This window comes from Apteryx rowi, unplaced genomic scaffold (genome assembly GCF_003343035.1).
Source record: "Apteryx rowi isolate R43461 unplaced genomic scaffold, aptRow1 scaffold_287, whole genome shotgun sequence".
NCBI lineage: Eukaryota > Metazoa > Chordata > Aves > Apterygiformes > Apterygidae > Apteryx > Apteryx rowi.
Window position 1 is genome coordinate 851,011 of NW_020449274.1, and position 14,059 is coordinate 865,069.

The 14,059-nt window shown below is 48.6% G+C and overlaps 1 protein-coding gene across 4 annotated transcripts; it reads right to left on the reverse strand.

The window, feature by feature from the left end:
• Positions 1 to 4,792: 4,792 nt before the first annotated feature.
• On the reverse strand, positions 4,793 to 13,015 carry SEPT3 (septin 3). Of its 4 annotated transcripts, none has more exons than XM_026069098.1 (10): positions 12,913 to 13,015; positions 12,049 to 12,240; positions 11,673 to 11,801; positions 11,283 to 11,364; positions 10,399 to 10,536; positions 9,979 to 10,096; positions 9,075 to 9,170; positions 6,891 to 6,987; positions 6,374 to 6,425; positions 4,793 to 5,174 (listed from the first exon to the last, which is right to left on the reverse strand). In XM_026069098.1, the coding sequence occupies exons 2-10, from the start codon at positions 12,209 to 12,211 to the stop codon at positions 5,039 to 5,041; spliced, it is 1,011 nt and encodes a 336-aa protein (XP_025924883.1). In that variant the 5' UTR covers positions 12,212 to 12,240; positions 12,913 to 13,015; the 3' UTR covers positions 4,793 to 5,038. The 4 variants fall into 4 exon arrangements, with proteins under 4 accessions (XP_025924883.1, XP_025924882.1, XP_025924880.1 ...); XM_026069097.1 differs by having other exon boundaries at positions 6,891 to 6,990; XM_026069095.1 differs by lacking the exon at positions 12,913 to 13,015 and adding an exon at positions 12,795 to 12,880 and having other exon boundaries at positions 6,891 to 6,990.
• Between the last annotated feature and the right edge of the window lie 1,044 nt (positions 13,016 to 14,059).

The following is a 14,059-nucleotide window of genomic DNA, read 5'->3' on the forward strand; positions in this document are numbered from 1 at the left end:
TCGGGGCGCTTTCAGGTACGAGGAATAAACGAGGAGGCTGTGCTTGTTCAAATGGCAAAGTTGTGTTTAATCGGACGACACAGATAGAAAGTTAAACCTAGCGACGCTCACACCGTGTGTGTGTGTGTGTGTGTGTGTGTGTGTGTGTGCCCGTTCCCTCGGTCGGGCCTGGCACGGTGTGGGAGGCCTCCCCAGGCACGGGGCCTGTGCGCCTGCTCAGGCCGTTGCGTCTCGCTCAGCCCCATCGCAGTGGGGCCTCCTCTCCCTCCGCTGCCCTGCGGCCCGGCAGCGACGTCGCCTGCGAGGCGAGCCCAGGGGAGAGCCTGTCCGTCCGGCTGCGTCCTGTGTTGCAACCTAAAACACCCAGCCCTCCGCAGTGGGACTTGCAGCTGGCTGCTTCCCCCTATTTCTGCCACTGCCCCGGCCTCCCGGCACCCGCACACAGATAGCTTTTGCCCGGAAAGCAGCAGTCCCCTGTCATCCTTCAGGCCAGACATAGCTATAACTACATATATACTGCAAGTTGCAGTAGTTATAGAAGACTATGTGGTATCTTATTTGGGATTATTCCTCTTGTATTAAATTACATATTTCTTCCAGGAAAGAATGTAATTCCAGAATGGCATCGCATGCTTCCAGCAGGCTCCGGTGTTTTCCCAGTTGGATTTGATGCTGCCAGGCAGGGTTGGTTGTACTCAGGGAAAGCTTTTTATGTAAATACTCCCAAACCTTCCATTCATGTCGTACTAAAGCACTCTTTTTCCATCCTGTGCTCAGTGAACCCTTCCAGCACCTCGTTTTGCTTCCCCTTTTCAGAGACTTTTGCTGACGCTGGGGGAAATACACATTCCTTTACAAAGGTACTGACTAACATCATGTTTTACACAGCCTTTCCCTCTGAGATGTCTGTTTAAAAACACAAGCTGATCATAATTAATTTGCCCTTACAATTAACTGCAAATACTAGTGCCTAAACATAACCCTTCTTGCTCTCTTTAAGGGCAAAACCATGTCTGTCATAATGTTAGTTAACAACTTAGCTAGCCTAAATGATATTTTGTCCAGTATAAAAATGGGATCTGCCATACATTGCAAACTTCCTTTGGGAATAATTTACACAGTAAAGAGTTCATGAGTCTTTGAATGCTAAAAGACTGCATACCTCCTGGGTGAAGTTTGAACTCTATCTCTCTATGTTGCATACCATTAAAGCGGTGACTCTAAGGGGTTCATCTGACTTGCTGTGGTCATCCTGGGAATCAGCTGGTGGCACAAGAGAGCTAGGATCCACTGAGGCTTTTCCCAGCTTTTCCATCAGCAGAGACCTTTTTCCCAACAGACTTCTATCTCCTGTGGTCATACAACATGGGCAGTTTTTGATTTTTGTCACTTGTGGACATGGAAAGACTTTCTGGTAGATATGCAGATGCCATTAGGATGTTTGCATTACTGAATGGCAGTGTGGCATACCTGAGCTTGCTTTTCTTTTATGGGTCCATTAGGAGTAGTCCATGATCTGACAGAGAATTGCAGAGCAGAGCTTGAAACAAGGTATAAGCAATGTAAAATCTCCCTCTTTTTTTGCGTGAGGACCACTTTGCTTTCACTAAGCAGGGCAGTGTTGGCTCTCTGCCATAACCTGTGTTTGGACCCAAAAGTCACAGATGTGAACATACCACAGACAAAAGGGCACCCTGCAGCACTTGGCACCAACGGTGCATGTCACAGCCTGGGTTGACAAAGCCCAACGGCAAGAAAGTTTCTTTATAGCAGCAGCACGGCTGTCAAAGAGAGACATGTGAGAAAGCAAGTACAGGAAGCACCTCCGTATGCACCTGCTAAATATGATGGAGCACAGCTTCAGGCTTCAGTGCAGTGAAGAAGAGGAGCACTGGAGATGTCTTTCCTGTTGTACTGGGTTTAAAACATTATGTACAGTAGGGGCAGGAACAGCCACAGCAGAGTATGCTGGGATGATGTTTATGGCAGCCGGTGATGCTGGAGTCATGTCCACACTGGGGAAGCTGGTCTGGCCAGCTGGAGGAGATGAGCCATGTGGAGGCTTTTAATCTGCATCGGGCTGTGAATGGTCAAGATGGATGGGAGGACAAGTAGCAATAACAGGACATCTTCCCTGTCTGTGAGGTTTGTGATACAGCTGCTTGCACCAGCGAAGAGGCTTTTATTCTCTGTTGGGCCAAGGAGGTCTGGTGCACATGGGAAGGAGGATGTAATGCTATATGTGCACACTGCATACAGGAGCACCGGGAGCCATGAACATGGGTGGTGAAAGGGCCAAGAAAGACCAGTAGGGCCCTCATGTCCTCGAGATGTTGAGAATGGCTGATTTGTATGGACAGGTAGGAGTGAAACTGAAGAGACTTTTGCTTTGCAATGACAACACCAGAGAAAGCCACATCATGGACATATTCTCTTACACGGTTCTGCTAAGGCTTGGTGTCTCTGAAGCACCCTCTGCCTTCCCAGGACTGGCCCCCATACAGCTCTGTCAGCAAACCTCATACTTAGCTTGAATCATCCCAAGCTATTTCCTCGCTGGGATCTCCTCCTCCCTCCTGCGTCAGCCTTTCCAGCTGTCTGTCCCTAACCCACTACACTTCCCATTACTCGTGGTGCTACAGTCCTACACCATGGCATTCTCCATGTGCATTTTAAATAAAACCTACTGCTCTTCTGGAAGTGACAACCCCTGCCAACTGTGTGACATGCATCCGCTAGGTGACAGGCAGGGGCTGTCTAACTCACAGCAGCTGTGATATCTGTCAGGAGGGGTTGAGTCCCATCCTTGCCTCCTCCCTTCTGTGCAGTCAGCCCTTCAGCCCTGATGCTTTCTGCCTGGCTCAGCTGCATACGGAAAAGAGCTGAGAGTGCTGTTTTGCCAGAGATCAAATATGAAGATGCCTCTGGATTAAGATGCCTCAGATTAAGAAAACTAAAGCTGTTCTCAGTGACAGTACTGACTTGTGACTTGGCCTCCATATGAAGAGGGAAGTCAGCTCCTTAAAAACAGATGTGAGGCCATCTCCCTGCTGATGGTCAAGGAGGGCTGATGCAGCAGCTGCTGCAGCTCTCTGCCTCAACAGCATCACAAATGCGTGTGGCGGCGGGCAGGGGCAAGGCTGTGACTGAGCCCAAGGGCGGATGGGGAGCCCCAGTGCACAGGAACCTGGGGCAAAAGGGGGAAAGTGCATTTCTACATAACTGAATTCAATGATGTCTCTCCATCCTTGTGGTACATAGTTTTCACCCCACAGCACCCTGACACAGTGGAGCCCTTGCTGTCTGCCTGAGAGGGCACGTGCTGCCACCTTCCTTGCTCCTGACGGGAGGCTGAATACTCAGGCCTGCTCCACACTGGCCAGAGGAATCAGGGAACAGAGTAGGCCAGGTGTGTTTATCTTTCCTAGAAGCAATGTCTTTTACAATGTGAAAATGAATTCCAACCCTGACCTGGGGCCGCTGGCTAAACACGACAATATCGCCTTCAGTAAAGCTGCTGTTCCTCAGTCTGCTCCTGGGTCTTTACCTTCACTCCCAGTCCCCTCCAAGGGAAGGTAAAACAGCAGCTTCTAAACACAGCACAACAAAAGCATGTACATAAGGAGCATATGTGAGAGCTGGTGAAGAGATGGGGAGGGAGAGGGAAGAAAGAACTTGGAGAAGAGGAACACTAAAGCACTTGGAGAAAATGAAGGAGAGACAGAAAAGGCAGAGAACAGAGAAAGTGAGAGAGGGAAAGAAATGAAATAAGGAAGATATGGATGGGTAAAAGGGAATGAGGAGAAAAGTAAAAGAGAGGAGGACATAGAAGCTGGGAGGGCAATAGGAGGGGCAGGGGGCCAGCACAGACTGCTGGAGCAGCAAACGTTTTAGTGAAGAGAAGGTTTTTCTTGTGTTCCCACCACCAGTGGAGACCAAGGGAGACACCCTGGTCCAACACGTCACTCTTAGTGGCTCTCTTAGGGTCCTCTGAGAGGCCAAAGGCCATGTGCTGAGCGGAGCTGTCCCCAAGGAGTCCCCAGCCAGTCCCACATGATACAGTATTCTCTGCACTCCTCAGCAGTGGGACCGTGCCATGGGGGAAAGGTATGGCTGGAACCAGCTCGGCGCTGGTGGAGAGAGGCCGAAGCGACTGCTGCAGCTGGGCATGAGGTAGGGTAGCCTCAGGACAGCTTGGTCGGAGCTGGAGACTACACAGGATCAAAAGCCTGTGACCTTCAAGGATGGCTTTTGATCTTAGCACAGGGCAGGGAAACTGCATCCTCTGCTGCAGAAACACATTCTGTTCCTCTTGGTTTTGCTTTTTTTTGGAAAACATGGCTATTTTCCCCAAGTACTTTGATGCTTCTCAGATAGGTGCTAAGGCCCAAGAACTAATTCTGTGTCTCCTCCCATGAGTCACTGCCTGGACCTCAAAACATGTCAGTATGTCACTTCCCCCATCTATCCACTTCCACGTTTCTATTTCCCCTTGGGAAGCCACAGCAAGAAATGGGGATAAAATACTGCCCTCCCCCATAGCCCTCAGACCAACCACTGCCTTCTCAACCACCAAGGACCCAGCAGAAAGCTCTGCTACCATCACTGGAAGACACTGCATGCACTGCCTCCACCATCTATCCTGGGAGTCTCTCCTTGCTGCGTCTCCAAGGGATAAACACAGGACGACAGCCTACCCCATACCTCCACCCTCCTGCCCCCAGAAATCAATCCCCCAGCCCTATTTCCTCTAAGCAAGACACACATCTGAGCCACAGAACATGAGAAAAAGGAAGATGACAGACAGTCTGCTGTGCAAAAAACGAACCAAGAATGAGGACATACTGGGAAGGACAGAGGAGATGCCTTTGGTCCATCCCTGGCACACAGGTACACACACACGCAACGCACGCACACATCCTCTCACACACACAGAGGATGCGCCACATGCTTCAAAGACAGGCCCATGGTAGAGTCAAGGGTAGCAGGGATGGATTGTCATATCCAGAGACACCGGGTGAAATCAGGCAGAGGTCATTCACAGGTTACTTTCATGGTTTTCCTCTGTCTCGACGGTCATGGGGGGCAGCCCTCCGTTGTCATTCAGCCGCTTGGCCCTGTAGGTCTCATAGTGGATGTTGTGGGTCACTTCTTTTAGATCTTGAAGGTGGGTCCTGCAGAAGACAAAAAGTGGAGATGGGGTTGCAAAGAGGATACAATAACTAACATCAGCACTGTCAGTGTTAGTCTTCTGAGGATCATTTTATTCCCCAAGATAAATGGAAGATTCCTCCAGTCAGTCTGGCTAATGAACATACCGCTCTTATTGTACAAATGCCATAACACAACTCATAGCTGCAGCATCGTCATTCAAGAGAATACATACACAGGATGTAGGATATTGGCTGAAGTCCCTGGTTCTGCTTGATAGTGTCATGCCCCTCTCAAACCAGTGCCAGTGGAGACAGCTACTGGCCATTCGGGTGTGTGAGAGCAGACAGTGACTCATCTCTTCTCACATCCCGCTTCCAGCAGTGTTGAGATGACGATGTGTATTAGGTCCACTGGGGATCATAACCTGCAGAACTCTGCCATGAGCAGTAGTCTCTAACCTCCTTAAAAAGCCTGTGGGCTTGGGTTGTTTTTTGTTTTGTGACTATTCACTTGGTTAGGATGTTTTTACTAGACTTGGGGAAAGCACAACTGCTGTGGTAGGTACCACGGTTAAGAACTTGTCCTGAGCACAAAAAGAGGGTAGTAGGGTGATGTCAGAGCTCTGTACCTGGCCAAGTGTCTTACTACCACCATACCCATGGCTGTTATGAGTCACAGAGCTCTGGCTTTGTAGCGTATTTCTCTTTTTTTTTTTTTTTTAAGTTTTGGTCCTATTTTAAAACCTTATTGTGTTTACAGGGAACAGAGGTCACCCTGGCTTTTTGCAGGTCTTCTACAGAATTCAGGGCAGATATCATTTGTGCTGAGATAGCTTCATAAAATAGGGTATGAATAAGACAGGACAATGAAAGCTGAATGAAATATGAAGCCTTTCACTTCCAGATCAACTAGAAGTTGTTGCCACCTGATATGCTTAATGGGATGGCACAGGGTGCTAACACCCTGCTCTTCCTCAAAGCATCCACATCATACATAAAAACTAGTGCTAGATCTTAGTGAGGTAGGCCACATCACTAAGAGAGCCACTAGAACATCCTACCCCTTAGTTCAGCCCAAACTTTGGAGTGTTCATACAAGGTTTCACTGCCTGGAATGTGCTTTTTCTTCCCTCCCATGGGGCTATTTCACTCTAAGGGGGGCAGTCTCAGGAAGATTTCCTTCTCATCAAAAACAAACTGGTGCATGACCACAGCCTCACCTGATGACAAAGTCTCGAAGTAGGGCAAATTCGCAGTGAGTGAGGTTTTCCACTGAAAAGAAAAAAAGTAGTTGTTATGTTTTATTTTCTTAATAACCCCTTTGTGGTTACAGAGCATGGGAAGGTCATTGCTGTGAGGCATGTTCCAGGTGGGCAGAGACTGCATACTTCAGAAAGGACAGACAGTTGTTGTGTGGACACCAGACACTGTCAAGCATTGAGTGGACATACTGTCAGGCACTGAGCAGTCATGTGAATTTTCATCTGAAAATCAAGGAAATCTCAGGAGATCAGCTTCCCTCCTGGTGGTGTTCAGCATGGTTCCAGCTTCTGCCAGTTAGCAGTACTGCAGTGACCATGGCAGTTCCTTACAAACAGCTATTTGAAATTTCTTCTTTTGCTTGGTTTTAAAAAGTTTATCACAAAAGGCACGGGAAGTTAGCCATGGGTCTGTTCCTGGTCTGTTACTGGGGCCTGCAGAGATACTTTAGTCTCCCAGAAGCAAGGGTTTCTTTACCTTCAATGATTCCCCAAGGTGTTTTTCTGCCCAGGACTCTTTTGCCGTTCACTTGGTACTCCTTGTCGCTGCCCACTACTGCGAATGGCATGCTTTCCTGCTAGGGAGAGACAGGTGGAGAGACCTATCGAACGCATTTCAATTAGCAGCAGTGTCACTGTTCCCTGTCCACCTTTCCTCCTCTCAGCTCACCAAGCACAAAGCCTTCTGCAAAGTAACAAGTTTTCCGGAGCAACACTTCAACTGGCTGTCCTCTTCACCTGTCAGCGCTATCCCTGGCATTTTGAGTCCTTACTTTGCAGGTGTCCTTGCACTTCCAGAGCTCAGTGTGCAGTTTGCAGCAGTGCTAAGGGTTCTGGAGAATGGGGCAGAGCTTTTCTGCACACATCTTCAGCATTTTTAAAGGGGGGATGCGACCAGAAGGAGGTTCCTCGGTGTAAACAGGAGAAGGTCTATTGACTGAAGGCTGCTCATAGGGATAGTTTGCAGTGAGTATTTCTCACCAAGGAGTTTGTAGTCCCTAACCAGAAGAAGGAGAGGACTCAAAGTAATCCCCCCCAGCAGGACACATGAATATTCAAAATCTAATATCTGAAATGGTTGCACTCAGAAAGGCCAGGGATGGGATGGGGTGCTCCCCCCAACCATAGATGAGGCTATCAGGGAACCTAAAATCTCCAAACACTGGGAGAAAGCACCTGTTCCCAGAGTGCAGGATGCAGGAGACCCTAGTATCTCCATAAGGTTTTGCAGATATTCATAGACTTACTGTGCTTTATAGATGCTCCTGGGCCTGGGAAGGAATTTCAATTATCACAGGAATGGAGATTAAAAAAAAAAAAGTTATTCTTACATGTGAAACTACCAAACCTAAGGCCACGGGGCTGAAGTGCAGAACAAAATGTGTAAAACAGTAATGGTTTGGAGAAGTTGTCAAACCCATCTGGTCTTCACAAGAACATGTGTTATGTTGCCATATGGGAAATGATTAATTAAGCTGGGGAACATGGAAATTTCTGCTAGGGGTGTGACAACAAAGGGAGTTGAAAGGACTAGTGTCAGGCTGCAAGGCAGATACCCTTGGAGTTTCTTGAGGACCGTCATGGAAGCCAATCTATTTTCACTAATGACCTTGCCACAATAATGATGAGTGGGATAATTAAATGCGCTAACGTCACAAAGCCAGGAGGCATTGTCAGTACAGAGGCAGGCTGGATTATTATCCAGGAAGATGTGCAGAAGTTTGAGGCACAAAGGGCAGCATTTAGGAAATAACAGCAAGAATTTCTGCTACAGTTTGGGAGCTCATGAACAAGCAACCACTGAAGGAGGGGAAGGACTGCATGTGCTAGTCAGTCACGAGATGACCACGAGGCACCAATGTGATGAATTTGTTTAAAAAGCATGTGGTCCAAGGGCTTACAGTTAGATCTCTCCAGGAGAGGCGTGGAGCACGGGGTACCAGTATCAGAGTACTCTGCTGGGAAATCAAGTCAAACTGGAGCAAGTGCAGAAAAAAGTGAGTAGGAGGATGGAGTACCGAGAAATGGGAAGCCCATTCTAGGGAGCTTGTCTCATTTAGATGACCAGAAAGCCAGCAGAAGATAATGTGGTTCTCTGCAAATGCCTGAGTGGTGGAAGGAATCACTAAGTAGGAGAAGTGCTCAAGCCAATGTTGGCACAAGAACACAGACATAATCCTGGGTACAGCCTGGTCATGAACAAACACAGGCTGCAAATTACAAGGTGGTTTCTAACTCTGATGAGGGAAGGATGGGACAAGCCTTTTCACAGGGACTAGGGGAGCAACAAACCGAACTGCTTTTCAGATAGATTTTGATCAGCGGATGAAAATGCTCATGGGGCAGTTGTCTGGGACAGTCAGAGGCTGGGTATCAGCTGCATTCCAGGCCTCTTTAGTCCTTAACACAGGCCAAACAGAGCATTCAGCAAGAGAAGGTGAAATATGGTCCTTCCTCACTCAGCCCTCATAGCACTCTGTGATAATGACAGGAACAAATTAAACTAGAAAGGATGAATGACCATCCCTTACATTTATTGCATCTTTCACCCAGGGACCATAAAGCACTTAAAATCTTCTAGTGACTCTGTGTCTGGTTCACACTTATGAAATTTGACCAGTCCTCATCCCCCCTTCCGCTCCCATGATGAAGTGTTTCCTACCCTGATTTTGTCGTTCTCTGTTTTATCCTCCAGGTCCTCATCAAATTCTTTCTGGGGGTAAAACTCGATCCCATTTACTTCTAGCTCTTTGCGCACCTGAGCAGAGAGAACATTTTGAAGCAAAAAGCCACACAAGCCTGAAGGAAAGGCAGGCAGGACAGCCAGGCAAACACACCTGGCAATCCTTCCAGAGAGGAAAGGCTGGAGGGACTGTTCCCAGGGAAGTGTGCAGCAAAGTGAGGACTTATGGCAGCAATGACAAGCCTTTCTTCCTCAACCCCAGTTACTTGTCTGGCTTTGGATTATCATGGGTTAACACAGGTCACATGGCAGACCACCTCATGGCATGTCACGGGGATATGCATCTTTATTCTCCCTCTAAGAGGTGCCCTCAGAGCCTGTAAACAGCTACATCTTCACGACAGTCTCAAGACTCAAGCACCTTTTTGGTTTTCACTGTGCTGTCTTTACCAGGTTCTTATTGTTATTTTTTTGACTATGAAGGTCCCTTTGGGCCAAGAGACAACATTTTCCAAGAAACCCAGAAATGGGATTCATGAGCGCAGACATGTGTCAATAACAGGTACCTCTTTCTGGAGACACCTGTTGCCAACACATTCATTCAAAGCCCGCTCTTGGATACAACCAAGGAAAGGAACTGGGGAACAACTGTTTAGGCATGCAGTGCTAGCAGCCACAAGGTGTGAAAGGCAAAGCAGTCCAGGCTGCACTTAGCCACTGCTACCCCACACCTGGGCTCTTGGTCAGAGAGGCAGGACCTGGTGCAGGACTCTGTGCATGCACTGTGGACTGTGCTGCAGCCCCAGGAGGAAGGAGACAGCCCATCTCTCCCATCTTTGAGCCGGGGCTGGGAAGGGTCCCATGCAAAGGAGGAGATACTCACTCTTTGTTTGAATTCAGTCTTCTCCTCCAAGGTCATGGTGTCAGCCTTGGCAATAACAGGGATGATGTTCACTACCTTGCTGAGATGTTTCATGAACTCCAGGTCCAAAGGCCGCAGGCTGCAGCCCGGGAGGCAGCAACATGAAAGGGGTCATTTTACTCTCCCCATCTGTCACCCTAGTGACCCTCCCAAGCATCAATGCATCAAAGAAACCTCTCTTTTTCATTCCCTGCTTGTTGCCACCATGATCTCTTCTCCTCCCTTGTTATCCTAGACCCTTTCAAGTCCCACAGTTCCCAAAGTGTGGCCAGCCCCGCAGGCAGGATCCCTGGGTCCATGGCTGACACAGAGCAGTGCAGAGTATATATCTGCAACAGAGGCACTGTGGGGTTGAGAAAGGAAGGGGGATTGTATACGTACGAGTGGCCTGTGGGGGAGATGAAGTAGAGGCAGCAGTGCACTCGCGTGTCTGGAATTCGTTTCTTCCTTGCAATATTCACCTCCTCTTTCAAAAATTTTTCATATTGCTCATTGATGTATTTCTCAATAGGTTCCCAGCTGTTAGGGTGGGAGAGAGAGATGAATAGACAGGTACAAATCTCCTCATGTTCCTGCCTACAGTGTTGCCAGCTCTGATAGCAGTAAAGCAGGCTCTGGGGTAAAAAAATCCTCCACTAGTGTCTCACCATCAGTAGAGATGTTTAAGAGTTTCTGTAGCTGAGATCAGGGGCTTTTGCAAAACCACTGTTGAAATTAGTGGTAAAATCAGTGGAAGGGGGAAAGGAAAGACCCACTGGTAGCATGGCAAGGGGCTGCTGAAGGCTGCTCTTTGTGAGAAATATAGGAAAAAATTGGAGTTGGCTCAGTATAGGCAAAAGAACTTGAATCTGCTAATTTTCAGGTAAAGGAATATATGTAGAATTTGGGGGAACTGTCAGTCTGGGAAGGACATTACAGTTTTTTGCCTGACTTCCTGGTAATGAGTTGTCTGACAGCATCACTGCATTTTACATGCCTTAGGGGAGGGCTGAAGGGTTGAGAGTGAAGGGGAGAGAGGAGGTGAGTGTTTGAGTGGGGCCAAGGGTTTTAAGGCACAGAAATAGACACTTGCTGTGTAATGTGTGCATACCTCCAAGCAAACACATGAAACCAGGGCGCTCACAATTTCACATCCCCAACTCCCCCAGCCCCTGAGTGCAATACAGTCCCAGACCTTTTCCAGGCCGCATAGGTGGGAGTTACTCCATTTGCTGGATTAAATGCAGCCCTTTCTGGGGCACAAGCCCTGGCTGTGTAAAACTCACCAGTTCTCGTTGTTGATCTGGTCCCCAAATCCTGGGGTGTCAATCACTGTCAGCTTCATCTTGACACCACCTTCTTCAATGACTGGGGAAGAAATTACAAATGATCATAAACCTCCCTGGGGACTTGCTCCATCATGAAACACGTCTCTGTGCCCTGCAAGGGAACAAGGGAACTCTACCCTTACTCCTGCCCAACAAGCATGAACAGGCCAGGCTGGGTCACTGCATGCCTGGACAACTGTGATCCCACTTCAGTTTCTTACTCCAAATTTTGATAACCTCTGCACTAAACCACTCTTTCACAGGAAAATGGATTTGTGCTCAATCTGTAGCCTAAAGAGCTCTTGAAGAGAATGGGAATTGCTCACACTGCAGCAGCCCGGCTCTTACCATGCCCAATGGCTTTAATCTCCACCGTCTTGGGGATCTTCTCCTCGCGGTTCCAGCCTGAAGATTTGCGGCTCACCTGGGATTTGAAGAGGGTGTTCACCAGCGTCGACTTCCCCAGCCCGCTCTGACCTGAGGATTGCAAAGAGGAAGCTCGTGACATCTGCCACAGCCCGGTGATGTGTAGGCCCAGAGGACGGAGCCAGGCTGGTGAGGGAAAGCTCTGTAGATATCTTCTTGCCTTGTGCAAGCTGCCCTTCGCCCCCACTGCAAGCACTGCCTGCTCCCTCATACCTCCCAGTGGGGCTCATGCTCCCACCTGGCCTCATGGGAGAGTGTCCTGCCATGGTTCCCAGCACTTCAGTTGATCCTTGCCTACCTACAACCATGATGTTGAAGTCGAAACCTGTCTTCATGGTCTTCTTGCGCATCTGCTCAATGATGGTGTCAATTCCAATGTAACCCAGCAAATTGGCATTAATGCCCATCGGTTTCATTGGCACAGCTGGTTTTTGCCGCGGCTCTGGGACCAGTTCAGACATGGCTGCCTCGTTTTTGCTCTCCACTGGCCCTGCACGGGGAGAAAGATTGAAAAATCATCATTCAGGTGTAAAGAGGGCCTCCCTGCTGTCTTGTCACGGGGACCAGGGGCAATTCTGAATGTTCATTTCAAGGGCTGGTGGCTGAGCATGACTGAATGAAATGATTTTAGCAGTAAGACCCTTCATGGGGGAGCATCTAGAGTTTCTAGCATACTTTTCTATATATCACTCTAGTTTGGGAAGTTGAAAAGTGGGGCTCTTCAAACACTGAACATACTAATGGCTACCTCCAAACAATAGCAACAGATCTAGCAACGCTGACCATGCTGGTAATCAGATGCCAGAAGATCTGTGCATCTCCGTTTTCTTGTTTCCCCCCATTCTCACCACAATCACCAGTGTTTTACTCCCTCCAAGATTAGCATGCACCCTGAAATTTGCAATGGAACAGACTTCTCTTTCAAAATGATCATGTCAAACCCTGGCATCAAAACAGAGCTTGGGATTTAACGTGAGGCCTCGCAAGCTTGGCCACAAGAGGAGAGAAGAGCCCCTCTCTCCCAGAGGAGGCTGCGTTACTCACTGTGCTACGCGCTCTGAGCTCTTTAGAGGAAGGCAGTGGTGGAACAACCTCCCTTTTTGCCTCCCGCCTATAGATCAGAGTTTTTTGTCATGTCTACCAAGAAACTTATCAACTGCACCTTTCTTTCCTCGCTTTCCCCTCCTTGTTTCTTCCACGTAAAACAAACCAGCAAAAGGGAAGGCCCTGTGGGCTTTCCGGCCTCCCTGACCCTCTTTATCAGGTGATGGCACACTCTGCTTGGGGCAGGCCTCATCTGCTTATCTCCGTCTCTTGTTTTTCTCCTTAGTGAGCATCTCCCGCCCACCACGGGAAGAAGCTGGATGTTGGGGGAGGACAGGACACAGAAGAAAAGTTGCAGTTAGTGGGGAAGAGAGGCTTGAGGGATAAGTCTAGAAAGGAAGATGAAGGGGATGGGAACCAAATACCTTCAATATACGAAACAGCTGCAAACTAGAGCCTATCCCACTCTAATCACTTGGCTCCCCCATGCTTTGTCTCATTAGATGGTTATTTTTTCAGGACAAGGACAGCTTGCATCTTTGCTTGGTAAGCACTTTGCTTATTTTGGTCACCACTTCAGTTCAAGTAACCCACACTAAATTATCCCTTTCAATCCTTTTGGTGGGTTATTTGCTCCTCTCAGCAGAAACCACAGCTGCAGAGAAGCAGGCGAGCGATCAGGCAGACAACTGCCATTTGGTGGATGACACACCACTTGAAGAGGAAGACAGTTCAGAGGTGACTGAGGTGGGGACACTGTCAGCACCAGTCTGGGACCCTGGTGGCAGTTCTGCTGGGTCAGGCAGAGACAGGGGTGGAGAGGAGTTCAGAGGAGTTTTGTTCAAGGGCAGGGTTAGCCTGCAACAGTCTGCATGGGCAGCTGGTGACCCTATCCAGCATTTCCATATCAAAGCTTCGATGCAGACACAAAGGGCTGCTCTATATAGGGAAAATTTTATGTTTTATGTAAGCTTTAATATCCCAAGACCATATGCCTGGGGTAGAACTTTCAGAAGGGCCACCCTTAGCAGGAGAAAGGCACCTGTACACAGCTCGTTTTACACCACTTGGAAAGTGTTTTACATTAAACTGGGAAAAGAAGTCTTCCCTCCAGAAGGGCTGCATTACACCTGTAAGAGCACAGCAGCACAGCCACCCATGCATTGCGCAGCTGATAATTTCCTAAGGGTCTCAGCTTCATACCACCTCCGTTTCACCTTGCCTGCAGAGGACAGACCTGCCCAGAGGATGTCCCCTGCCTGCTC

What these genes read in the sequence shown, in the direction of transcription:
- SEPT3 (XM_026069097.1), bottom strand. Translation starts at nt 12,211, where the DNA reads ATGTCTGAACTGGTCCCAGAGCCGCGGCAAAAACCAGCTGTGCCAATG. An exon ending in ATCTCCCCCACAGGCCACTC is followed by an intron (nt 10,097 to 10,398) that starts GTACGTATACAA and finishes CCCGGGCTGCAG; the next exon opens with CCTGCGGCCTTTGGACCTGG. An exon ending in CAGAGAACGACAAAATCAGG is followed by an intron (nt 6,991 to 9,074) that starts GTAGGAAACACT and finishes GTCTCTCCCTAG; the next exon opens with CAGGAAAGCATGCCATTCGC.